Here is a 25,052-nt window from a genome sequence, read left to right as displayed (position 1 = left end):
TCCCGGTCAAAAGTGATCATTAAACCCATATATGTATGAACCAACGAAAAAGTCAGAGAAATTTTTATATTTTAGTATTAAGCATTCATAAAACACGCTTTAACATACAACAATGTATTCTATTATTTAAATCGTGCGGGTTCGAATGCATATATAATAACAAAAATAAATAAGTGAAAAACTGACCTTCCTATAACGTACGTTCGGCTGGGTCTGATCAGTAGATACCAAATTAGGGCTTCTAAACTTTTCTAATTTCCCCAATAGAATTTTTTCCCAGTGGTAATGAAATTAAACAGCTCCGAGAACATTGGCTTGATGGGTTTTTTAGTGGACTACTTTTTTATTAATATTCTTTATTTAAGAGTTACGAAACACCGAAAACAGAGGAGTCAAGTGATAGTACATTAACATTATCCAATGCGTTTGAAATTATTGTGAAGATTCTTTCTTCAAAAACGATGACTTTTGTTTCTAAAGTTAACATGATATCATGTTTAGCCAACAAAACATGATACTTCAAGAATTGAACTGAACCAAATTCTTTTAGAGTAGAAAATTTTTCTAACTACTTTTAAAATATGAAGCAATGCAAAGTAACACACAAATAGAAGACTCCACGTCTCTTTTAAAAAATTTCTAATATTACTAAGTAACAGTCTATGCCGTAGACGCATTTTGAACAACATGTATGTAAGTTTACTTTATTTAACTAATTACTTTTTCAAAAATGGAAATGAAAAGACGTTTGTGCTTACTTGGCATGTCCACGATAGAAGTCACTGATTCACTCTTCACATTGTTTTACAAATTCAAAGTGTAGAATTTATATATGTATGTCATGTATAAGCCTTTTAGCACACTAAACAAAAAAAATATATACATAACCCAAAACAATGCTTGTTCTTTCAATGGAGATCACAATCCCGCTTGAGTTGATCCTATTTTGGGAGTTGTCTTGCTCCCTATTGTTCTCAAGATATTCGACGCTTTTGTGATCTTTGTTTGGCAGCCATTAATGGTAACCATAAGATTCAAGAAACAAGGAATCTCAGGCCCAAAATACAGAATCATTTACGGAAACATAAGTGAGATAAGTCATAAAGAAGATGAAGATAATATCTCATGTTTCGATTCTTTGTAGAAGTTCCAACGATGTTTTTCCTCGTATATTTCCTCATTATAAGCAATGGATATCTCTATACGGTTTACCCCTAATAGTCCAGGCCTGTGGATGTCTAAATGAAACTACTTATCTCTCCCTTACGTGTCTTACAAGTCTTCAAATTGGTCAGCCATTGGAAACCATAATGGGCTTTAGTCCTTCCTTATCAAAGAATTGGGCTTTTGCAGTCATAATTTGAGAGCCTTCGTGAAAATATTAATCTATTGTGCATTAAGCCAGTGTAGTAGTGATGTGTGCTTGCTTTACACTGCTAATTGATATTGCTTTAAGTTGCTTAGCAGCTAAAGGAGAAGCAAGACTATTGTCACTAACATAGATAACCGAAAACTATAGTATTTTCATCTTGATCTTATCATGAAAATCGGCTACTGTGGTTGCTTTCAACTCTTCAGCTCTACCAATAGCATCTCCAACAACCTTATCTGGACAAGGGGGGTTTCTCTTGGGTTGTGAGTCGGCCATAACTCCAATAGACATCTTTCGAGATTGACTTGATGGGTGATAGTTACTGCCGAAGCTTCTGTATTCACTCATCTTTCCCTGAAAATTAGCAGCGAACAACATGAACATATGACAATTTAATCCTGGATGGTATCTTAGGCATATTGCTAAAGCATCACAACACCGGCGATGAGAATCGATGAGAATGTCAAATTTCACATTTCACAACCCAGACAGAGAAAACAACACAACGAACTTCGTATAACCTAATTGAAAAATTATCAGATGAGGAGTAACTCCGTTTCCAGATTATTCCCAAAAGGATCGATCGAAGCTCTGAAATAGACGCAGATTACAGAAGACAAATTCGAACCAATGAATACATATTGGAAGCTAAACATCGTTAGAGACGAGATTACCAAATCCTAATCATTGCGACTACACACATTCATGATTTTGCAGGACCACACTATCATACCAGGTCTCGGATCCAGAAACCGAGACGATATCTATGGAAGTTGACATAAATCGCAGATCCGAGAGAAACACGCAACGAATCGAAAACGAAAATCAAGCGACGGTATTAACAAGGAAGAAGTGCTTACTTCGAATTGAATTGCGAGATCCCTAACTCCTTGATCGCCGGAAAATTAAATGGAAGTTTGAGTCTGCTCTGAGTGTGAGAGAGAGAAGCGAGGAGAGGAGAGGAGAGGCGGGCAGATTGAAACTTTTTGATTTTCGCAAATGCTTAACCGTCTTTAGTTGAATCCGCGTGTTTACGGCTCAAACAAGTTGACGCTTTTGACCCTACTATTTCTTCTTAATTACATTGTTCTACCCATTATCGTACGACTGAGACGAAAACACGTGTCTTCGTCTGCTTAATCGCCCTCTCAGATATTTTTCAAACGGAGACGTGAACAGTTTCTAAGAAGATCCGTTCCATATACTGTACATATGGCGATGAGCGTTCACATGCATGTCACGTAACGGATCGCTACTCACTAGTTTCAGTAATATTCACCAAACATTTTGAACCATGGTTGGTGGTGATACTTTTTTGAAAAGATTTATTAAACAAAATCCGTATTGTCTCCAAGCTTTACTAAACAATGATGGTAATTGTTTGCTTCTCTCCGTACTCACTCTTCCCTTTGCACTCCTTTTCCCTGAGAAAGCTACACTCCTTTGTTCTATTGTTTTTACTTTCTTTTTTGCTTAAAACTTTCATCTACTGTTTATTTAACTATTATATCATAAAAAGTTTAAATGCAACAAATATTATCGCATAATCTTTCTTATAGTATGTATAATTCGCTTCTGTATAATTTGGAAGACAACTCAACACTCTAAGACAACGCGGGTGAGTCTTCTATTGATCCATCTGAATCTTTCTCATCAGACGACGGATCTGACAGGACTAAATCTTCATCTTCTCTGCCGAAAGAGTAATCTCCTTTCTTCTCCAAGAACTCCTGAAAGAAAATAAGGAAACACATGTAAAATCAAACATGCATAAAGTGAAATAAAGCCCAGGTTGAGTTCAGGAATGTTACCGGCAATCTCTTATCTGAGGCTTGGCCTTTTACCCCTTGGGAGGTTATCTTAGTACCGAAGAAGCTGAATATTGTTGCTTCAGTCTCATCAAAAGCGGGACTAATATTCCTAGGATACAAAGGAGATGCTTCAGGAGAACGTTGAGAACTTTCCCATCCGAACGTTGAGATTGGTGCTTTATATCCTAACGTTGGACTCTGGAAGTTCACTCTGGCCTTTCCTGTTCACCGCCATTTTTAAATAGTCCACGGAACAACTCTGGCGTAGCTCCTGTTTCAGCCCCTGGTGATGGCTGAAAATCTTCTTCCCTTGTGCTAACATATCTGGTTTCTGTTTTTGGGCTCTGGTGTGTTGATTAAACTCAAGGAAACTTCCTTTTTTTGTCTGATAATTAAGACCTTTTGCCAGTTCTGGTACTCTCGGAACTGTTAAACTATATAATCTAATCTCTCCATAATACATTTACATAAGTTAGTTATTTGTTAGTTATTACACAAAGAGTTGTAACTCTTCATGAAGAGGTGTGTCTCTTCTATTGTATTGATTCGATCTCTATATAAAAATCAATCATTTGTTGTAAACATTATTACAGAATCTCAATAAATACAAAGTATTTCCAGACAAGTATACAAAATTCGTAATTTGTTGAATAAGCCTAAAGCGTCTATGTTATTTCTTATTCCGAACTCGTGTGTAACACACTGCGATCTTTGTGTAACACAAGCGGTTGGTAAAAGATTAACAGGAACGTGTTGGAGTTTTACTCTTGCTCGTCTCCTTCAGAATCCCATCAGCTTCTTCCTTTTCACGAGACTGAACCTTACGGCATTTGACAAGAGTATTCTTCTTCCTACCTTTTTGTTTCCTCGGGATAACAGCGGTGCCATTTTTACCGCGCCAACCTTCTTCAAAGGTGAATACATTTGTTCACTTCTTATGTGCCTTTGCCACCACCTAAGTTTGGCACCAGTTTTGGTTCTCTTCTGAGTACCTTTGGCTCCTACCCTCCTCTGCAACAAAGATCTAGTTACCGGCCTTCTGGTTGCAACTTCAGGGCTTTCAGAATCAGTTTCATCGTTTGAAGTCTTTGTCTTGATTCAACTTGGAGCTTGTCTTAACCACCACCTCTGGCTCTGGGGTCTCAGAGTTCCCCAATATTTCCCACAGCTTGGATCTCAAAACATGAGTACTTTCGTTTTTTTATCCTTGTCTTCTCTCTGTGACGCAACCCTTGGCGGAAAGACCACAGATGGAGGTTCTTGAATCCTCTCTGGACTCTAATCCATATTTTTTTTTTACCGTTCCTGCCACTGATCAGCTCATCATCACAGCGGAGAGGAGTAGAGATGGGATTGTTTTGATACTTTGCTACCAGACAAGCTAGACGGTTTGCCTACAAAGAAGAAGAACGTTGAGAACTTTTCAGACCTCAAAACTCGCTTCTGCCCTGTGGTGGTCATCTTACTGTATTAAGGTTTTTTTGGTATTAATAAAATCAGGAGGCGGGCAAGGCTATTTCTCGGTAAAAAAATAAATAGTGAATATCCGACCAAAAACTTGGTGCGCAAGGCTGTATCAATAAAAATAAATAGCGAATATCACTCGGGCTAGAAAAAAACTTGGTGGGCAAGGCTATTTCTCTGTATTAATGGGGGAAGATCATTAGTTCTCTCTCTCTCTCTCACAGATCTCTCTTGGCTTTTTTTTTTGGTTTAACAGCGTTTACTCTAATATGTCTTTGTTTCTCATCAGCCGTAGTCTCCGCCTTGGAGTGAGAAGATCCTCCTCCTCTGTTTCTCTTCTACTTCTCTCTAACGCCTTCTCAACTAATTCCTTGCGGCAAACCCCTCCTTGTTCCATCATGGGCGCAACGCCTTGTGAACAAGACGGTCTAGCAAGACTCGGAGTTTTCTATTATAATCAAGATTCCGTGACTCATTTGGACAAGATGATACCTATGGAGTTGGTGTTTAAAGAATATGATGATGAAAAAACCCTAAGGATAGGGGCATCTCATGGGTGGATAGCTACTCTCAAGGAAGATGGAATCCTGCGTCTACAAGACGATTTTAACCCTGTGGCATCGGATGCAAATCCGAAACGTATCCCTCTGCCTCCTCTTGTGACTCTTCCTCATTGCCAAACCAAGATCATCACCAACGTGTCAATGTCATCATCTCGTCCAGAGGATGACGAGGACTGTGTCGTGGCTGTCAAGTTCTTAGGGCCTCAGCTCAGCTTTTGCAAACCAGCTGGTCAGAGTAAACCGGAGTGGACCAACATTAAGATCGAAAACCCTTGCTTCTTCTCCTCGCGTGTCATGTATTCCGAGAAAGACAACATGTTTCGCATTCCCGGAGCTGGAGGTCACCTCATTGGGTCATGGGACCCTTGCAATCCCAGCGACGACCCCAAGCTGCACAAAGTAGTGTTCCAAAACCTTCCTAAGCTTCCCATGGCCATACATGAGCTTATGGATTCGTGCTTCACGAGCGAGCACTTGGTTGAGTCAAGACCCACCGGTGAGACTTTCTTGGTTAAGATGTACAAGAAGACAGCCAAGAACAAGAAAGGTGTTTCCATACTGAAAACAGAATTTTTAATGGTGTTCAAGCTAGACGATGAAGGAAACGCTGTCTACACTCAAGACATGGGAGATCTCGCCATGTTCCTCTCAATGTCTGAACCTTTTTGTGTCACTGCTTCTTCCTTTCCTGGTTTGTATCCTCACTGGGTTTACATATATGATTATGATGATATGGGATTTGTTTCTGTGGCTGATTTCCCCTTCGACATTGATAGTGTAAGTGGTCCACATCGTGTCCCTTATCATATTCCACCTCAAGATATCGAAAACTAGTTTTGTAGTAATGTTGTCTCTGTGAGATTGTTATATGTAATCTCTTTGGAGAAATCTCTCCCTAGAGACATATTGAACTATTTATCCAAATTGTTATCTGCTCCTTTGAAATTAGTTTGATTTTACTTATCTTGTGATAAGATGAAGCATCTCTCTGACTTTTGTCGACATTCTATTGCCAATTAATCGATCGAGAATTAGCAATCCCATAAAAATTAAATAGTGAATATCCAAATTGAATCATTTCTCATGTGTAGGTCGGAATTGATCATTGTTTTTTCTTATGGTTTAACTTGTTTCTGTTTAATGTTGTGACTCTTTGCTTCATCAATAAAGATTCACAGATGCATGAAAAAAGGTAGAAGACAATAAATTTATCCAAAAGTACAAATACCTCAATGAGACAATATATACAAACCCACGAACCACGAGGAGGAGTAATGTCAGGGTTTACTTGACTGAAAGCGTACTATCACATTCACATTATTATGTATTGGGAATACATATGTATGCGGGAGACGACGCATCCTTATTGACCCGATAAGCACTATCTAAAACAATCATATAGCAAAACGAACTGAAACTCTTTTCTGTTTGGTATGAATGTGAAGAAAACCAACTGAGTCTTTCCGAGTAGCCCATTACTTATTGAAGATTCACAAATTGATATGTAATGCTTTCTAGATAGCCGTTAATTTCTCATTGACAGATCTAAATCTGTCGCCTATAGCACGCCAAATCCAACTGCCTCTATTCGTAGGATCCAAAACCCAAAAGTTCTCCCGTCCAATTAGGTTTCTTCTAACCCACAGAGACCTAATTTTTGACAGATCCAAGTTAATCAACAACGTTAAAAACTCTGTTTTGCTTAAGATGTACGTTAACTAAATTTTTGACAGATCCAAGTACTTACGGAGAAAAGCAGCGGCAAAAGTACCGATTCCAAAGCCATACAAACTTAAAAGATACCTGTGAGTGAGTTACCAAACTGTTATTACCAAAAAGTCAACTCTTGAATATCTCGTTAAGACAGAAAAACATCCATGTGGACTTACTTTGTCGGCAACATTTGAGTCCGTCTGGTTCTCTCCAAAAGCATCTACTAGTATGGTCATAATAGGGAAGCGAAGACCGTTTCCAGTAGATCCAAGCGTCCCCAGGATCATCAAAAGGAAGTCGAAAGAATCTGCAAACGCAAATAGCTTGTAGAACGGCACCGTTTTTGTTTCCTCATGATCTTCTTTCTTTCTTCTCTGTTTTCTTCACTTCTGCTTCTTTTACTATATTTGAATCTCCGTTTAAGCCGCTCTCCGAAGCCATTGGTTTAACACAGAGTCCTTATGATATCCTAAAGAAGAGAGGAGGAACTTGATAAGTTTCCGCGTTTCGAGCAAGAGTCTTAGGATCCGTTTGATATCGGTGATGGTCACCGCGACGCCAGCTCGGGCCCACTTGCTCGAGTTGTTTTTTAGCGACGATTTTAAACGGCCAAAGCGTTCGGAGGAGGCAGAGTTGTTGGTATCGGGAGAGGAGAGTGAACGTGATCAGATAAGAATTCATCATATGTGTGTGTTTTGTTTTGTTTATAGGTTTAATATTAGTAGAAGACAATATCCAAACTTGTAAGAATATATTTTTAGACTGAGAAAAAAATAGAGCTAAGGGACTATATGTAGTATATATAGACGAAAGGACCCGCGATGGGATTAACTTTCGTAATTAAGGATTTTAAGTTTTTAAATCAAGATACAACAACAACAAGGACGTGGAACTGAAGTTTTTAGAGCATGGAGGGGGCGGTCCATTTGTAGTAATCTAAAAGCTATAGAAGCCTTATCAACAACTACTTAGGTGTTTTGAGATTTCATCTCTCTGTGTGTACCTGCTGATGTAACTTACGAGTTCTTGTTACCGACTCTTAGGACAAACATGGCCCCCACTTGTGACATTTCATTAAAAACTCTAAAAAGTCAATCAGATCCTGCTTCTATCACACATTTCACAAGTCCCCTCCTGTGAACTACTAGGAAGATGATGAATCTAACTAAACGGCAGAAAAGTTGAATTGACATCTCTTGTTCTAAAAAGCAAGTTGTGTCTTTTCAACACTTTATAAAGAGACAAAACTATACCTAAAGCAGAGGAAAAATAAATAAAAAGATAGAAACTTTATTGTTATTAATATAGAGAATACTGATACAAAAGACTCTTGAGGTGTTGTTTGCATTTTTGCATATGCTTTTAGCGTTCGATTTGTATAGTGACATGACTGATATTATACTCTCTCCGGATGTAATCAATGACCTTGTTGAGCACCATATCTGCATCTGCTTCTGGTGTGATGTTGACATGGCAAGCAAGCAGCACTTTCCCCACTGTGATAGCCCAAATGTGAAGCTCATGAACAGCCACCACTTCTTCCATCTCCAGCAAACCCTTTTCCAGCTTCGTAGCGTCAATCTCTCTTGGTGTACTCTCCATCAACACTTCGAGAATGCTTCTAATCATGTTGATGGTCGTCCCCAAGACAATAACCGAGAAGACTAGAGTGCAGATCAGATCGACTATCTTCCATTCCGGCTTGTACCAAATGATACCTCCTCCAATCATAACACCAACGCTCTGGATTGAGTCACCAAGGACATGGAGGTAAGCTCCCTGGACGTTGATGTTCCTCTTTCTCTTCTCTGATTTGTCCAGCAACTGCTCAGTAACATCCCCATGGCCATGAGCGTGATGATGCTTGTCCTCACCATGACTCTGATCACGATGGTGGTGGTGATGGGTGGTAACAGTCACCCCACCGTGACTGTGATGGTCATGACCATGGCTGTGTCCATGACCGTGACTGTGGCCATGATCATGTCCGAGCAGAACAGCCATTATGATATTCACCAACAGCCCAAACGCAGCAACAAGGAACATAAGAAACCCATTAACCTCACTGGTCTCGGTAAGAAGCCTGATAACGGCTTCATAGACAAGAATCCCCGTAAGCAACCAAATGAGCTGGATAGAGACAAGAGCTCCGAGAATCTCAATCCTGAAAAACCCGTAAGTCTGCCTTGGGGTAGCTTCCCAACCAGCAGCCCACAGGGAGAACAAGGAGATGGCAAAGGCAGCAACATCAGAGAGAAGATGAGCCGCGTCGGTCAGTATAGCCAAGCTATTAGCTTTGATCCCACCAAACACTTCAACGGTCATGAAGAGAAGACACAGCACAACAGCGATACAGAGCTTTCTCATAGAAGCAGTGCGTTCCTCTACATCACCGGAAGCGTTGTTGAGATCAGAGAAGCCACAGGGTGCTTCTCCACAGACTTTAACTGTCCCAAGTGTTGTTCTCTCTTCATCGGATTTTGATGCATTAACCTCAATGATGTGACTATGCTGGGTGCTTGAGGGCTCCATTCACAATAGGTTTGTGGCGAATGTGGTAACTCTGTTTAGAGAAGAAAAGAAAGCGAACTTTATGATCCACAAAAGAGGACATGTATGCCACTACTAATCTTAAAGTAGACAGAAGGAGGAAAAGACTCTTCAAACGAAAGAATGTAGTTATATAGTACAAATCAAACAAAGTCAACGCTTACACATGATATAATAATCACCATATCAGAGTCAAAACCCTATAAAAAATTACAACTTGAAGCCAACACATTCAACAACAAATAATAAATACAAAAGAGAGGGGAATGAAAGTGTCACATTCAGACCAATTACAGATGTCACAATCAGACCAAGTCCAGAATCTAACAAACGATTTATAATAAGCTAACAGAGATGCATCTCCACAAAGAATGATTCAAGTTTAAACTATATAATAAAGAAATCGTAGCAATAAGACCAAATCCAGATATGACCAAAAAAAAAAGAAGAGGCTTACCAGAAGAAGAAGAGAGAGGAGGGTGAAGGAACTTGGTGGAAAATATTCACCATTGATACGAAAACCCTTTTTTATATAGAGAGATAGATTCACTCGTGCCCTTTGCTCTCGGCTTAAAGGAGGAGTCTTTTTATAGAAAGAACGAGAAAAGAAAAAAAAATCGGCCGCCACCGATGGTCACGAGATGCACCCACCTAACCCTTTTCTTCTCTTATCTCCAAATCTCCGTGGTTCCCTCTTTGACGGTCAAAGCAAGATACACGTGGCCTAACACTACTGACAGTGACAGACCCTGTCATATTTAAACCGAATCATTGGTGCACATTACCTACTAACCGGTTTAGTTAAATGATTGGCGGTTTTTTACGGTTAGGAACCGTATCTTTTGTGGCATTTTCGAATATCCCATTCAAATTTTAACTTTCAGAACATAATTTGGCTCAGTGTTGTAAGAACATTTTTTAATTCCAATTTTCAAGCGTTTTTAAAAAAAAACATAATAGTTATTCAACTTTTTGATTAATTTTTAGTATGGAAACTTAACTGGAAGAAGCTTAATAATATTATGAATCAGAAAAACCTGAATTACAGCTTTTTTTCTTTTTTTTTTTGTAACCAAGGCTACAGTTTTATTTTTTCATCAAACGGCTAAACTAGAATTACAGTTTAACGTACCTATTTTTTTTTATCATTTGCATAATATACAATGGGGGAAGGGGGTCGGGGACATTTACCCCCAGTTCCTCAAAACACTCAATATAGACAAAAATCACACTTAGATATAGTTAACAAGAACAAGTCTCAATTATACAAAAACCAACATATATAATACTACTACAAGATTTTTTAGTTATATATTTATTTAGATGCATCAGAGTTAACGGCGCGTACGAACTGGCCTTTCACTCGTGGACGCTGTTCTGCTAGCTTCTTCCTGCTCTGATATCTCACCTTTTTGTCAAAGCATCGATCTTTCCTCTTCAACCGAAACTTCATCAGTGCAGCTTCTCTCTGTCTCCGACGTTCCTCTACACTTCGACCACCTTCTTCTTCTTCTTCCTTTGCTTTCTCTGTCGTGCTGCTCCTGCTCTGTCCTGCGATCACATCATTGGTGCTTTCAGAACCAACTTCCATTTCCTTGGTTGCTTTTTGGTGTTGAGGAACTTGGTTACTACGGAAGCTTAACTCGTTGTGTCCGCTTAAACTTGATGATACATGGTTGCTGCTCGTTGTAGCGCTTCCGTGATCAGATCTTACTCTTCTTAGCTTCTCATGTGATTCGCTTGGTGTCTTGGGCTCACCTGAGCTACTCTGCTCCACAGCAACCTCTGCTTTCTCTTCTGGCTCTGGCTCTGGCTGTCTATTCTCATATCTGCAAGTTGAAGTTTAATGTTAGTGACTGATAAAATATTTGAGGCATTTTTTCTATATCGAGCAAAACCAACCTAGAGAAGGCAGATGCATCCCTTTGATCTTGGTTCTTGAAACTCCCAGAGCAACTTCTTTTCAGAGAAAGTCCTAGCTCTGGACCAGCACACTCATCACGACAGTTGTCTCCGTAGAAACACTCAAGCCGTTTATCGATTCCACCGATCAAATCCATTGTCACATCAAACGATTCAAGCTTTCTGTCAGTTCTACCAGAATCACTAACATCCTCCATTAGCTTACTGTCACCGTTGTAGCTGGTAGCCTGCGTAATTTACAAATTACAGAACATCAGCATCTATATGAACAAAAGGTAGCATCCAGACCTGAGCACCACTTACATGGTCAGAATGATATCTAGAATCTGCACTAGTTTCATCAGTATCTTCGAGGTTCTTCTGTGAAGCTGATAAGCTAAGACCTTGAGCCTTGTGGCCATCACGCAGCTGATTCATAACCAAAAAAAAAAAAGACAACAATAAGTCTTTCCAAACTTAAAAAACCAACACAAGGAAACAAAATTAGAAACTTAACTAAAAAGTAACTTACAGTAAGTCTCCTCCAGACATGTTGCCATAGATTCTTCAACTCGTTCTTCCTCATGGGTTTAATCAGATAATCAGCAGCACCTCTAAGCATACACTTCAACACCAACGTCATCGAGTCTTGCGACGACATCACTGCAAACACACACAAGTAAAAAAAATCATCAGAACAACAAAAAAAACTCAAGAGAAGCTTTTTAAAACAGAGTATTAAAGAACGGGACTTTAGGGGATCACCATCGTACTTATGACAGGAATGTTCTTGCAAGCTTCATGCTCCATCACCAACGCAAGCAGAGCAAAACCAGATATAGCTGGCAAATCAAGCTCCGTTAGTATAAGGTCAATGTCATGTGACTTCTCCTTAAGAATCTCCCACGCAGCTAAACCATCGGACACAGCTACAACTGTTTCGAAATTCAAAATCCACTTCTAACTTCAAAATCAAGACAAAGAAAGGAACTTTAAAAACATTAATATAAAAACAGAGAAAAGCAATGACCTTTGTAAGAGCAGTTCCGAAGAAGGGCGGTGATGATTTGACGAGTTGAGTCATCGGACTCGACGAGCAAAACCCTAAGCACCGTTTTGGGAAGATACTTCTCCCACCGGACAACCTCCGACGACTTGCCTCTGCTCGTCATCGTCTCCGCCATCGATTAGAGCTCGAAACAGAGAAAAAAAAAAGAGCTCGGTAGCAGCAAATAAACTCAAAAAGATATCTGATTTCGATCTTAACCCGCCTGATAAAATCGTCTCCGAACGAGGATTGAAGAAGAAAGAGAACAACTTTTCGATCAGAGCTGTTCGAATCGCGAAAATGTCAGAAGACTTTTGTATGTTTGTTTTTTATTCAGAGGAAGACGAGAATAGAAATAAACAATTTGGGAAAAATCTAATTAACGGTGAGTATTAATGCGGGCCGTCAGTGGGCTGACGTGGCTTAATATGGGCCATTATTTTGATTTTTTCTGTATCGTGGCTGATTCGGTGGAGATAGCGGTCCATAGTACACGTGTCGGAGTGGTATTGTTTAACAAAAGTGGAGCCTTGGAGTTGCCACGTGAGAAATGAGATTAGTGGTTTTGTGCAGGACACGTGGGATTCTGGTTTATTTGTGTGGCTGAGTTTGATCATAGGGATGTTGATTGGTTTCAAAAGCAGATATTTATACTTTCACCAGCTCTGTGTATCATTCAAATTGGATGGTGTATTTGTTTTTCAAAAAGCATAGGATGGATATGATATATCGTTTTTAATATACAGTTTTTATGACTCCAACCCGTATTTTGTTATTTTGCATAAATGTATTTTGTGAGAAACAACAGCATTAGCATCAATATACTAAAATGACAGTAAATCGCATTTGGTGGTGACCTGATAATTTCTGAACTCAAATGAAAACTGAAAGAAATATTTTATAATTTGGAACTCGTTTTCATTACGCAAAGCTAAGTTAAAATTACCTCCTTCTATATCAATCTATAAAGTTTTCTATGCTCTTCTGAGAAAGGGATGGTAGAAGCTCTCTCTTCTCTCTTCATTTTTTAAAAGAGAAAAAGAGTTTTGCGGTGGTCCCTTCCTCCTTCCTCCTCTGCCTTGTGGCCTTCTAGTGGTGACTCTGGTACACGGTGGTCTTTTTTGACACGGTGTAGCTGGCTCTGACTCCGGTGGTTCGCGATCCCTTAGACGGAACCATCCGGCTTTGATGTACTCCGGTGGGTTAAGATCAACCGGTCGTGTTTCGTTGGTGTTGTTAAGAATAACAAAGAAGTGAAGATGGATGAGCTCTCGATTCAATCGGTGGAGGCTCTCTGAAAATTAAGGTGAGTGATGTGGCTGAAGAACTCCTATACATTCGATACAGTTGTCGGAGGTGGGTTTTTGCGGCGGTTGGGATTGAGTTTCCGGAAGATTCCGGAGATAAAGGTGCTTTGTTATGGTTCGGCGGCGAAGTTTGAAGTCGGAAAAGATGATGAAGACTTGTGTTCCGAGATGGTCGCGGTGAATCGGCGAGGAAATTCACCGGAGATGAAGGTTTTCCGATCTGATTCCGGCGGTGGTTACGATGCTGTGACCGTGAGACGCGCGTCTCGGAGTTTCGCTGCGTTGACAACACGTGGACACGCCCTCGCGTTTTTCTTTGGACGCGTGTAATGTGGGCGGTTTCGGAGTTGGAGTTGGGCCTAAGGTTGGGCCTCTAGTTAGGTTTTTGTGGGCTTTTCTTTTTAGCCTTTTGTATGGACGGTTGGGCGTTTGTCCCAAATTGGTCCTTCTGTAGCTGGCTTTTTTGGGCTTTTTGTACTCTTGCTGGGCTTTATGCCTGTTTTCAATAATATTCTCAGATGGAAAAAAAAAAAATCTATAAAGTTTTCTTTGGTAGGCAAAATGTCCCATCAAAATAATACTAACAAAATAAAATATCTATTGGTCTATGATATGGACAATTAATACGTAAACAACTTGACATATGCATGCTTGTTTAACTATAAAAGGCTGCAAGCTTGTCACGTGGTTACACATATGTCTACAGATTACCAAAAGAAAATAATGGGTTTTGTAAAAAGTTAACCTTACATTTGTGAAGGCCCACCTTTCTTGTATACTACCACTCATAACATCTAAAATCATATTTTATTTGTGAAGCCATATAAAATTAGGCCTTACATTTGCAAAGGCCCATAAATTTTCATACAAGACTAACTTCTAAAATCATATTATTGGTGGTCATGTATCTATACTATTAAAGCAGGATCCTATTGGCTTTTTTACTAAAAATACCCCTTTCTTTAATAACATTGCATATTTCATTAAGGGCAATCAAGTAATATTAATAACAAATCTATATTGGATCTTTTTTTTAAATCCAGCCCATTGCCCACATCATCTCTTTTGGGCCATTTGGGCCGATTAACAAATCAGATTCAATTTTTATTTTTTTTTGGATTGAGTTCGAGTCGGATCTTTCCGGATCCGGGTGGGTTCGGTTCTCATGCATAAGAATCTGAAAAATAACCAAATAACCAAAATATCTAAAACGGGTTCGGTTATTTATACTCAGAGTAACCAAAGTATCCGATTCAGTTCAATTTTTTGTATCCAAATTACTCAAAAGTAACCAAAAGTAACCAAAAATATTCATTCTATACAGTTTTTTTGGATAAACTTTTATCCAAACTATCATATTTTATCCAAAAATACTCAAAAGTACTAAAAATGACTACTATAGTTAACTTATGATATTAATTTAAAATATTAAAATAATTATAAATATAATTATAACATATATTTTTAGATATATATTCACATTTCGGGTATCTTCGGGTACTCATTTGGTTCTCGGTTCGGATCGGGTTCGGATCGGTTCTTCGGATATAGCAATTTAGAATTCATTCGGATATTTACCCCGGGTCTGATCGGGTTCGGGACCCTGATTTTTGGGTCGGTTTTGGGTTGGTTCTTCGGGTCCGGATATTGTGATTAGGCCTATACTCATTTAAAATGAAACACGATAAAGAAAGATAAAAAGCTTAAGTCTTTTATAAAAAAACAAATATATGAAAATATGACACTTATTAAATATTTGTCAATTTAAAAAAAAATAAAGGAAAATAAACCCGCGCTTTAAAAGCGCGGGTCAAAATCTAGTTAGGCCTTAAATTCGTTTGCTCATTCCCCTATTTGTATTGCAAAGGCGATTTTTATGTTTTCCCTTCTGCCTAAAACGAAAGTTCACAATTTTGAAAAAAATAATGAAAGTTCACAACATCAACAACCAATAAAATCTGAAAACCAAAAGACTCTTTAAAATCACAAACAAAAAGAAGAAGAAGATCAGTAACGTAAGTCACCACAAACCAGAAAACTTTATAAACTAATTATTGATTTATAATATTAATTGGACCATAAATTAATTTTGCTCAAAAAGAATTGATGAGTTTATTCAAAACTACATAAACAAATAATCTAGAATTTGTTACAAAAAAAAACTCGAATTTTTGCTACAACTGTTTTGTTTAAACTTTTTATTGCAAGGTTATTTAAACAGTAACATTCATGAAATTTTATCATAGTAGACAAAGATCCGTTTTCTTACAACGGTCTTTTGACTCTTTTGACCGGTACTTTTGTCTTCATAAGATCCCCTTTGGAATCCAAAGACAATCATCATTTTACACTGACAACCGTTAAAAGAAATAATCATCAGAATTTCAAATTAACAAATTGGAAAACTTCAATAAGAAAATAATCTAAAGAGCTACTGTGTCATATCAACAAGTTGACAAAAAAAAAACAATAAAATTCCAGCTGAAAGCGAACTATGAACTGCTTTTGTGTTTCCCTAGAACCAACCAGATTAAAGATCTTATCTTCAAAATGAAGAACAAGAACAAGCAATGAGATTTGAGGTAAAACAATTTCAAGAATTACAAATGTGAAAAGGGACTTTTAAGCTTATCCAAAGCTTCAAAATCCATGTTTGGGTTCAAAAGAAGACATAAAAAAAATTCTTCTGAACCTGAAAATAAATCCCCAAATAAATGTAATTTTTGAATGATGCTTTCTGCATCAATCCAAGAACCAAAGAAAAGGCCACCAATGCCTTCTATTTGATTCTTTTAACCTAAAATGCAATGTGAATCTTGAAAAATTAAACAAAACAAAGAATGTAACTGATGGCTGTTTCTTTCTTCTTCTTCTTCAGCTTCCTCCTCCTAGGTACTACTGATTTAGATTCTAGAATCCTAAAAACGATATGAATAAATGTTTCTAGAACATGGTGGAGAGATTGATGATGATGAGTTAGTCCCTTTCTCCGCTACTGTGGTACTGAATCAATCCTCTATCTTGATGGATGATGATGCAGTAGTTTCTTCATGACCATCTTTGTTGCTGCTAGCTTCAGCTGCTGGTGTAGCAATAACCACTGTTTTGGTTGCAGTTGTTGCAGCTAAACACAAAACAAAACGAACAATCAACAAACCAAAGACGGCTTGAAAAAAGCAATAAAGATCTGAGTAGTGTAATCAAACCTGAGGTGGAAGCTGAAGAGGAGGAAGATGGAGCTGAAGATGCCAATGATAGAGCCAAAGAGGTTGGAAGGGAGAGGATTGGAGGCGGAGGAGGCTGAGAGCTGAATTGCTGATGAGGCAAGTAAGGGTATTGCAACAGAGGAGGAGCAGGAGGAGCAGTGTATTGAAAGGTGAAACCTTGATGATGAGTATGAGCTTGAGCTTGAGCTTGAGCTTGATTGCTGCTTTGTGCTGGATTGTATTGAGGATAGTAAGGATAGTAACCATGGAACATTCCTGTTGATCCTGATGATGGAGGTCCCATATACGGTGAAAACTGTTGTCCTCCATAGAGATGATGATTGTAGTAATTCTGCAAAAAAAGAAAAAACATTCAGTGAAAAATGGAATCAATCAGACAAGTAAAAGAGCAGTGAAATTTTTTAACTAACCATTGGGTACATTCCCTCTTGAGAATAACCAGAGAATCTGCAGAAGAAAAGAAAAAAACACATTTTGTCACAAGAAAACAAAAAAAAAAGCAAATAAACATGATCACTGATGTGGATGTGGATGTTGATGTGATGATAATACTCACCCATAAGCAGAGTAAGGGATTGGGAATTGACCAGCGTGTTGTTGTTGATGGTGATGAACAAAAGCAGATGAGGAAGAAGAAGAAGAGCCTCGGAACTGAGGAGGAGCCACTAATCCTGCTCCTCCTGGTGACCTAAATCTACCTGTTGTTCCTGCCATCAAACACTCATCAAAATGACTTCTTCACGTGCTAATCAAGTAACAAAAAAAAAAGATCTAAAGACCTAAAGCATTCTAGAGAGAGACCATGATGTATAGGAGAAGTAGGAGGACGAGGTTTGTTAGCACCAAGAAAAGCAAGATTGCAATTAGCTCTTCGTCCATCAATCACAGGATTCATATTCTGACAAGCTCTCATCGCTGCTTCACCTTCCTTAAACGTCACCTGATCAAAACCAAGTAACCAAAACAAAAACAAAAAAAAAGTAAACTTTTTTTTTGTCATAAAACTTTTTAATCTAAAGAAACAGAACAGAGTAAGGAAGAAGAAGAAACATACAAAGCCGTAGCCTTTGGATCTGCCAGTGTTCTTATCAGAAATAACGACAGCCTCAACGATTTCACCAAACTGTTCGAAGTAACGTCTCATTGTATCTTTCTGCGTCTCCCAAGCCAATCCTCCCACGAAGATTTTCGTCAGCTTCGTATCACCACCACCTTCTCCCATCTGAAACTGTCTCTGCTGCTGCTGAGCCATATCGATTGATTATTTCTCCTCTCCTAAAAATCAAAACCCACATCAAAAGTTTCAACCTTTCTTCTCTCTAACAAAAGAAAAGAAAACACTACGCAAAGAGTGAAACAAGAGAAGAAGTGCAGAGACCTCTGTTTTGTGTTGATTGGACGAAAGAGAGAGAGAGAGAGATAGGGCCAATGGAGATGGAGGGGGAGACAAGAAAGCTGCTAGTGGGATCCCACGACAATGGCTCTAGAGAGAGAGAGAGAAGGTAATTGAAAGAAAATAATGAGACTCGACTTAACCTTTTTCGCTGTATATATAACAACATGGGGTCCTCTGCAGAAACATTTGCTTCGCTGTCTTCAACCTCCTCTCTCTCTCTCTCTTGAAATCTGCAGATTAGAATGTAATTAATAATTAAACCGAGCTTTGACCGTTCGTCTCCCGAGATTATATAATTAAATAGCCGTGTTAAAAGTTTTTTTTCTTTGCTTTTCGGTCTGATCGATTCGTATTTTATACTAGTAGTTTTATCACGCATAAAAAGGTTTTCCAATTTTTTTTTTTTGTCTTGGTGAATATCTGATTTTTCAGTATAGTAGAGATATTTGTATAACTAAAAAGGGAAATATACAAGTGTAATTTATAAAATAATGTGAAATCTGCAATGTATACGAATTATTTTTTTTTTGTGTGTATAACTCGACTTTGTGGCACAACCACTAGTAAAAAACATCGCTACAGCCACGAAAATTTTCGTGGGTATGACCAAGATTTCGTGGCTATATAGAGTAAAAACCACGAAATGCTACGAAACGCGAAACGTACGTATACGCGCGTAGCAAAAAAAGCGCGTATCAAAAGACGTAGCAAAATGCCACATTGTGCTACGAAATTTTCCGTGGCAAGCTTTGCTACGAACTGTATAATTGCTACGGTTTGATACCAAATGTGATGTAGCAACAGGCACGGTTTTGCTACGATTTCTTTTGTGACACTTGCTACGTCTTAGTGACGAAGAATTTCGTGGCTAGTTTAAATAATCATAAAAAAATAAAATCAATTATAAAAAACAAATTCGAAATATATATATATATATATATATATATATATATATATATATATATATATATATATTTTTTCTTTTTTTTTTAAAACACAAATTTGAAATATATATAAAATGAAAAAAATGTGAATAAAAAGCCAAAATATCATTGAAACCAAAATATATTACATAAAAGTTGCAGTTTTAAACATTCAAAAGATACATGAACTGGAAACAAAGAACACAAAATATGGTAGCTTAATACATGAACTGACCAAACCTTACATACCAAAATCTTGGCACCACCTATCTAAGTCAGATTGGTTATTGGTCGTGAGATGTTGTGGAGCTGTAGATGGAGCTTGAGATTGAACTGGAGCTTGGGGCTGACCTTGAGGCTGTGACTGAGCTTGAGGCTGAAATGGTTGTGCAGTTGAGGCAGGAGTGGAAGCTTGAGATTGGAGAGTTTGCAGAATCATGTTGAGAGTTGCTTGGCTTGCTGACATCCCCCCAGTGACTTCAGTCTTGAAAGCATTGATCTCTGTCTTCAAAGCACTGAAATCTTCCTTGACTCCAGCAATGTCTTCCTTGACTTCAGAAATGGTGGTCTCGAAGCCAGACATGCGCATATCCACATCAAGGTTGCGCTTCAGTGAGACAGGAATTGGAACAGAAGGACTGCTGTTCTTGTACTGAACACTGCCAAGGCCGTAGACTGTACCCTTCTTTGTCGTTCCTCTCTGCAAAAAGAAAGGAAAAATAATCATAAGCAAGCATTTCCACTCACAAGCACCATAACTAACTAAGACAAGTCACAAGCATTTCCAATCACAAGCACCATAACTAACTAAGACAGTCACAATCATTTCTAATAATTAAATTAGACAATCACAAGCATTTCCAATAACTAAATTAGACAATCACAAGCATTTCCAATCACAGTTGAATAACCAAGTATTAAACCAGTAAGCTGAAATAAATAAAATGAGGATGAGAGAAGAGATGACCTTGATGTATTCTTGGTTGAGAAGATAGCGCTTTGCATTTGAAGCAGCAGTGGAGTCAGTTGGACTGTCGCCAAGTGGAGATTCCTCTTCTAACATCTCTTCAACGGCTTGCTCAACCTCCAGCACAAGTTCCTCTGTACGTTCGTCTAGGAAGGAACCATTTTTACCTGTGCGAGTCTTCCTTGCAAGGGCTGTGTATGAAGGTAGTTCATCCAAACCTTCATCAACCATCTATAAGAAAAGAAACAGATGGAAGTTAGACAGCAATTAAGAAAAAAAAATTATGAAAAAAAAACTCAAGGCAGAACTTACCATTTTATAATGAATGCCAAGGAAACAGCATGGCCCTGCACCGTGCTTGTGCATCTTCTTCCCAACTGGAGCAGACTTACGAGATTTTGCAGCTTTTGCACTCTTCTTTTTTGCATGCTCAGTGCTGTACTTCTCAAGCATTGTTGCCCAATGAGTGTTTGACATGTAGGAAGGTTGCTTGTTATCTCTCCTCTTCTGGCTGATGCGGCCACAGACAGTAACCTGAGTTTGAGTCTTCCATTTCGAGTAGATTTCATCATGGAATTGGTCATCCCAGTAGTAGTGTTGCTACAAAAGAACACAAGACATTATAGTTAAACACTTATAGTTACTTATAGTTGAGAAAGGGAAAATGAGAATGAAAAAAGCACTTACAATGAACGCATGCCACCACTGATCAGGCTTCTCAGGTGGAAGATCGGTCCAGTTTGCCCACGACCCCCAGAAGTTTCCCTGCCATGTTGCTCGCATAAAAGCATGGACTTCAGGATCAATACCAAACCTGAGACAAGACAATGGCAAAAAGCAAACAAAAATCATATATTAAACTCTACACTTAGTCTACTTATACACGGTTCATCAAACAAAAATCATATATTATACTCTACACTTAGTCTACTTAATCATATTTTTACCTAACTAAAAATTTACAACACAACATTAACACAGAACATTGAGTTCAACTTACCACAATGCTCCATTGAGCTTGTCAAGATGAAGGTGTGGCTGGTTACGTCTGGATGGCGCACGGAGAAGAGCTTCTTCTCTTCTCCTGACATAAAGAGCAGGAGCCGCAGACACTGCGCTTGAAGAACCGACAGAAGCGTGAGGTACAGCTCCAGGAGGTACAGCTCCAGGAGGAACAGCTCCAGGAGGTACAACTCCAGGAGGAGGAGGAGAAGGGGCCATGGCAGAAGGCTCCGATAAGGTCAATTGAGGTCTCCCTTGCCGCATATCTGTAAGACAGACAAAAAAAAAACAAAACTTTTAAATTTAAACTTGAAATGGAGACAAAACCGAAAGCAAAAAATGTAAACATGTAAATCGAAATTGAAAAAAAAAATAAACTTTCAACCTTTCAACCTTTAGATGTAAACCCTAGCTAAACATATAAATCTAAACTGGAAAAAGAAAACCCACAGTTTAAGATGTAAACCTTAACCCAATGAACCCTAGATGGAAGAGGAATCGAGACAGAGACGAGGGGCTCACTAACCTGGGAGCTGTAATCCGGTAGAGCGGGCCCGACGACGGGATTCAGTTGGGATTCCGGTCGAAGGAGCCATCGCTAAGAGAGAGGGAGATGAATCTGTGAGAGACAGAGAGTGTGAGAGACAGAGAGACAGAGAGTGTCGAGAGAGAGAGAGTCTGTGAGAATGAGAGAGGCGGCGAGGGTTTGATATTGTATAGAGGGAGAGAGAGGGACACGTGATGAATTGATGAGGGGGAAGGGAAAATATTTGCCTAAGTATAGAAATTGGGCTTTGATAAGAGGGAAAATTTTGGGTTTAGAGGGAAATGGGTTTTGGGTTTTGGAGGGAAAATTTTGGGTTAATTTTGTGGTGGGAAATGTGTTTAGGGTATAGATAGGGTTTAGGGTTTAGTTAGGTTTTAGAAAAAATGTGTATTTTTTATGAAATCTCAACCAATTCATTTTTTATGAAATCTCAACCAATTCATTTTACAAATTATTTAAATTTCATAAACTACAAATTACTAAGTGGTTACTTATTTATATTACAATTTTAAAAAACTTCATAAACTACATATTTATTTTACAAATTATTTTAATTTCATAAACTACAAATTACTAAGTGGTTACTTATTTATATTACAATTTTTAAAAACTTCATAAACTACTTATTTATTTTAAAAATTATTTAAACTTCATAAACTACAAATTACTAAGTGATTACTTATTTATATTACAATTTTTAAGAACTTCATAAACGACAAACTTACTAAGAATTTTAATCAGATTCCGAATCCGAATCGGTACAAGCCTCATCTAAATCATCTTCTGAAACGTATTCGTCATTAGGAGGAACAACTGGTGTGGATTCATAATCTGAATCATCTTCGACAATATACGCCTCAATGCGCAACATCCCGCTATGTGCAACAACTTGGTTGTGTGTATCATCTTGTAACGCAACAAGAGCATCCTCAGACGTTTCCCGAACCCCTCTAGGTATAACTTTTGTACATGTCCACCAATCGTTGGCTGATGTATGTCGTACCCGCGGATAAGGAATAAAACAGACTTGATCACAATTACCAGATAAGATAAATGGATCATACTTCTCATACTGCCAGCGCGGAGACACATCAACGATTCCCGATCTATGTTTTCGAATTCCCCGACCTTCAGTTGTATCAAACCACTTACATTTAAAAACCATGGCCTTCAGTCCAACAGAACCAAAATACTCAACCATCATTATCTCCTCGATCAAACCGTAATAGTCAGTATCTGTGGTTCCACGAACCTGGACGCCATAATGTTGGGTTTTCTTATCTTGGCCATGGCTATGTGTGTGGAAGCAGTAGCCACGTGAATGGTAAATCGGCCAAGATTTATACTTACGTTGCGGACCTTGTACAAAATCCAACATCCACATCGGAAACTCATATGTGTTACTCGCTTGCACAACCTGTAAATTTATCTTTAATTGATAAGTTTCATTCAAATTATAAATAAAATAATATCAAAAACTCACATAGTTTTTCACCCATTCGGCAAATATTCTCTTTTCATACACATAACAGGAGGTAGGTTATACGGGGTTACGATGACGGGCCAAACCGAGTGGGATTCACCGCTCATACCCACTGGATTAAATCCATCTGTTGATAATCCTAGATAAACATTTCGACTTTCCGCAGCGAAATCAGGATATACCTTATTAAAATGCTTCCACGCTGCTGCATCAGAAGGGTGGTGCATTTCTCCATCTGGCGACTCATGTTCTGTGTGCCATCGCATTTGTGCTGCAGTAGCCTCTTGTTGGTAAAGACGCTTCAACCTCTCCGTAATAGGCAAATAGAACATTCTCTGTTTTGGACGCCTTTTCCCCTTTCCGTGGTTATTCTGGTGATATCTATCTTTTCCACAAAACCGACACGCCAACAGCTCGCGATCTTCTTTCCAAAATAACATGCAATTATCCTCACAAATATCGATCTTCACAACAGGGAGACCAAGCGACTTCGTCAACTTCTTCATCTCATAATATGACTCAGGAGCTATATTTGGTTGTGGCAAAACATCTCTAAAAGTTTGTGATATCTCATCCATACATGACTCCGCCAAATTATGATCAGTTTTTACTTTCATTAAACGAGATGCCAAGTAAAGTTGAGAAATACCTTCAACACATCCATCATATAGTGGTTGATTAGCGGCTTCGAAAGCTTCAAACACTCTTTCTTCATATTGCTCTTCATTAGGTTCTTCCATCAAATTTTCTGGTATTTCAGTTGACCCAAAGTCTCCTCCCGAAATATTCTCTTCATATGGCCCGTCTGCATATCTTGCTTCATCTCCCATAAATTGACCTCCCGTCGATGATTGTCCAACGTCATAGTAAGTTTCTCCATGGCTTGACCATACATAATAATTACTTTTGAAGCCGACTCGGTAAAGATGACGAGATACGGTTCTTACATCACGTTGCTTTCGGTTTCCACAAGTTACACGAGGACATAACATGGTTTTTCGCTCCATGAAAGAATTTTGACTCGAGGCAAAGGCGATAAAAACTTCAACACCTTCGCTAAACTCTCTCGAAACATTATTATCAACTGGATCAATGTGTCGATCCATCCACTCTCGATTTTGAAAATAATAAGACATTGAAATCTCTCTCTTTTTTTTTGGGAAAAATGGTTTGATATCACGTTTTGATTGTTGTTATGGTTGTTGCAAGTGATTGAACTCTCGGGTGTTCGCTTGTTTATGTAGAAAAAATCTTGCCACGTTTTTACCTCGATTTGCCACGAAATTTGCTACGCTTTTTGCTACGGCATGCCACGAATTTTGCTACGGTTTGATACGATTATTTTCGTGGCACTCTTTAGAATCTTTTCTGCACCCAATCAGACGGATGTGATACCACTGAGAAAGCTTACCATGAAATTACCCACGAAACATTTTCGTGGCTTCAGTTTTTGTATTTTTATCTCTGTCCTATGTGCAGGATTGGATTGACGGGATTTTTTTTCGGTGGGCTGCCACGGGTTTGCTACGAATCTTTTCGTGGCAATCGTCTTTTTTGTTTTTCCTGACCGACTAAGTTAAAATAATAATATATGTCAATACCCACGATTAAAATGTAGCAAAGCGTAGCAAATATGTGTCACGAATATAATCGTAGCAATTGTCGTATCAATCTTTGCTACGTTTTGCCAGCAAAGTGCCACGTTTTAATTTTCGTAGCATATCGTAGGTATATCGTAGCTTTTACGTTTTTGCCACGAAATTCGTGTGGCATATTC

The 25,052-nt window shown here is 38.5% G+C and overlaps 6 protein-coding genes, 1 long non-coding RNA gene and 1 pseudogene across 8 annotated transcripts; 1 reads left to right on the top strand and 7 right to left on the bottom strand.

The window, feature by feature from the left end:
- Positions 1 to 1,369: 1,369 nt before the first annotated feature.
- On the bottom strand, positions 1,370 to 2,368 carry LOC108812720 (uncharacterized). Its single transcript, XR_001943495.2, has 2 exons — positions 2,233 to 2,368; positions 1,370 to 1,726 (listed from the first exon to the last, which is right to left on the bottom strand). It is a non-coding gene; the product is annotated as an uncharacterized LOC108812720 (long non-coding RNA).
- Positions 2,369 to 3,806: 1,438 nt separating this feature from the next.
- LOC130496252 (meiosis-specific protein ASY3-like) lies at positions 3,807 to 4,470 on the bottom strand (annotated as a pseudogene).
- Positions 4,471 to 4,816: 346 nt separating this feature from the next.
- Positions 4,817 to 6,147, top strand: LOC108812718 (uncharacterized). Its single transcript, XM_018585053.2, has 2 exons — positions 4,817 to 4,849; positions 4,937 to 6,147. The coding sequence occupies exons 1-2, from the start codon at positions 4,833 to 4,835 to the stop codon at positions 6,042 to 6,044; spliced, it is 1,125 nt and encodes a 374-aa protein (XP_018440555.2). The 5' UTR covers positions 4,817 to 4,832; the 3' UTR covers positions 6,045 to 6,147.
- A 253-nt stretch (positions 6,148 to 6,400) lies between these two features.
- On the bottom strand, positions 6,401 to 7,699 carry LOC108812719 (ABC transporter B family member 4). The gene is made up of 3 exons (XM_018585054.2): positions 7,100 to 7,699; positions 6,958 to 7,013; positions 6,401 to 6,860 (listed from the first exon to the last, which is right to left on the bottom strand). Exons 1-3 carry the CDS (start codon positions 7,208 to 7,210, stop codon positions 6,725 to 6,727), a joined length of 303 nt encoding a protein of 100 aa, XP_018440556.1. The 5' UTR covers positions 7,211 to 7,699; the 3' UTR covers positions 6,401 to 6,724.
- Positions 7,700 to 8,193: 494 nt separating this feature from the next.
- LOC108812714 (metal tolerance protein 1) lies at positions 8,194 to 10,124 on the bottom strand. Its single transcript, XM_018585049.2, has 2 exons — positions 9,931 to 10,124; positions 8,194 to 9,486 (listed from the first exon to the last, which is right to left on the bottom strand). The coding sequence occupies exon 2, from the start codon at positions 9,453 to 9,455 to the stop codon at positions 8,286 to 8,288; it is 1,170 nt and encodes a 389-aa protein (XP_018440551.1). The 5' UTR covers positions 9,456 to 9,486; positions 9,931 to 10,124; the 3' UTR covers positions 8,194 to 8,285.
- A 563-nt stretch (positions 10,125 to 10,687) lies between these two features.
- LOC108807065 (two-component response regulator-like APRR9) lies at positions 10,688 to 12,772 on the bottom strand. The gene is made up of 6 exons (XM_018579303.1): positions 12,406 to 12,772; positions 12,149 to 12,310; positions 11,908 to 12,038; positions 11,700 to 11,804; positions 11,376 to 11,623; positions 10,688 to 11,302 (listed from the first exon to the last, which is right to left on the bottom strand). Exons 1-6 carry the CDS (start codon positions 12,557 to 12,559, stop codon positions 10,789 to 10,791), a joined length of 1,314 nt encoding a protein of 437 aa, XP_018434805.1. The 5' UTR covers positions 12,560 to 12,772; the 3' UTR covers positions 10,688 to 10,788.
- Positions 12,773 to 16,260: 3,488 nt separating this feature from the next.
- Positions 16,261 to 18,487, bottom strand: LOC108806374 (uncharacterized). Of its 2 annotated transcripts, none has more exons than XM_018578467.2 (7): positions 18,336 to 18,487; positions 18,012 to 18,232; positions 17,759 to 17,897; positions 17,514 to 17,664; positions 17,368 to 17,404; positions 16,937 to 17,288; positions 16,261 to 16,854 (listed from the first exon to the last, which is right to left on the bottom strand). In XM_018578467.2, exons 2-7 carry the CDS (start codon positions 18,207 to 18,209, stop codon positions 16,739 to 16,741), a joined length of 993 nt encoding a protein of 330 aa, XP_018433969.1. In that variant the 5' UTR covers positions 18,210 to 18,232; positions 18,336 to 18,487; the 3' UTR covers positions 16,261 to 16,738. The 2 variants fall into 2 exon arrangements, with proteins under 2 accessions (XP_018433969.1, XP_056844164.1); XM_056988184.1 differs by having other exon boundaries at positions 17,514 to 17,655.
- Positions 18,488 to 19,517: 1,030 nt separating this feature from the next.
- LOC130495883 (uncharacterized) lies at positions 19,518 to 21,841 on the bottom strand. Its single transcript, XM_056987459.1, has 6 exons — positions 21,772 to 21,841; positions 21,244 to 21,511; positions 20,931 to 21,057; positions 20,556 to 20,843; positions 20,244 to 20,474; positions 19,518 to 19,976 (listed from the first exon to the last, which is right to left on the bottom strand). Exons 1-6 carry the CDS (start codon positions 21,839 to 21,841, stop codon positions 19,518 to 19,520), a joined length of 1,443 nt encoding a protein of 480 aa, XP_056843439.1.
- Positions 21,842 to 25,052: the final 3,211 nt, after the last annotated feature.

Source organism: Raphanus sativus, chromosome 6 (assembly GCF_000801105.2).
Source record: "Raphanus sativus cultivar WK10039 chromosome 6, ASM80110v3, whole genome shotgun sequence".
NCBI lineage: Eukaryota > Viridiplantae > Streptophyta > Magnoliopsida > Brassicales > Brassicaceae > Raphanus > Raphanus sativus.
The sequence above is the reverse complement of the archived record's forward strand: the minus strand, read 5'-3'. Positions and strand labels throughout refer to the sequence as shown.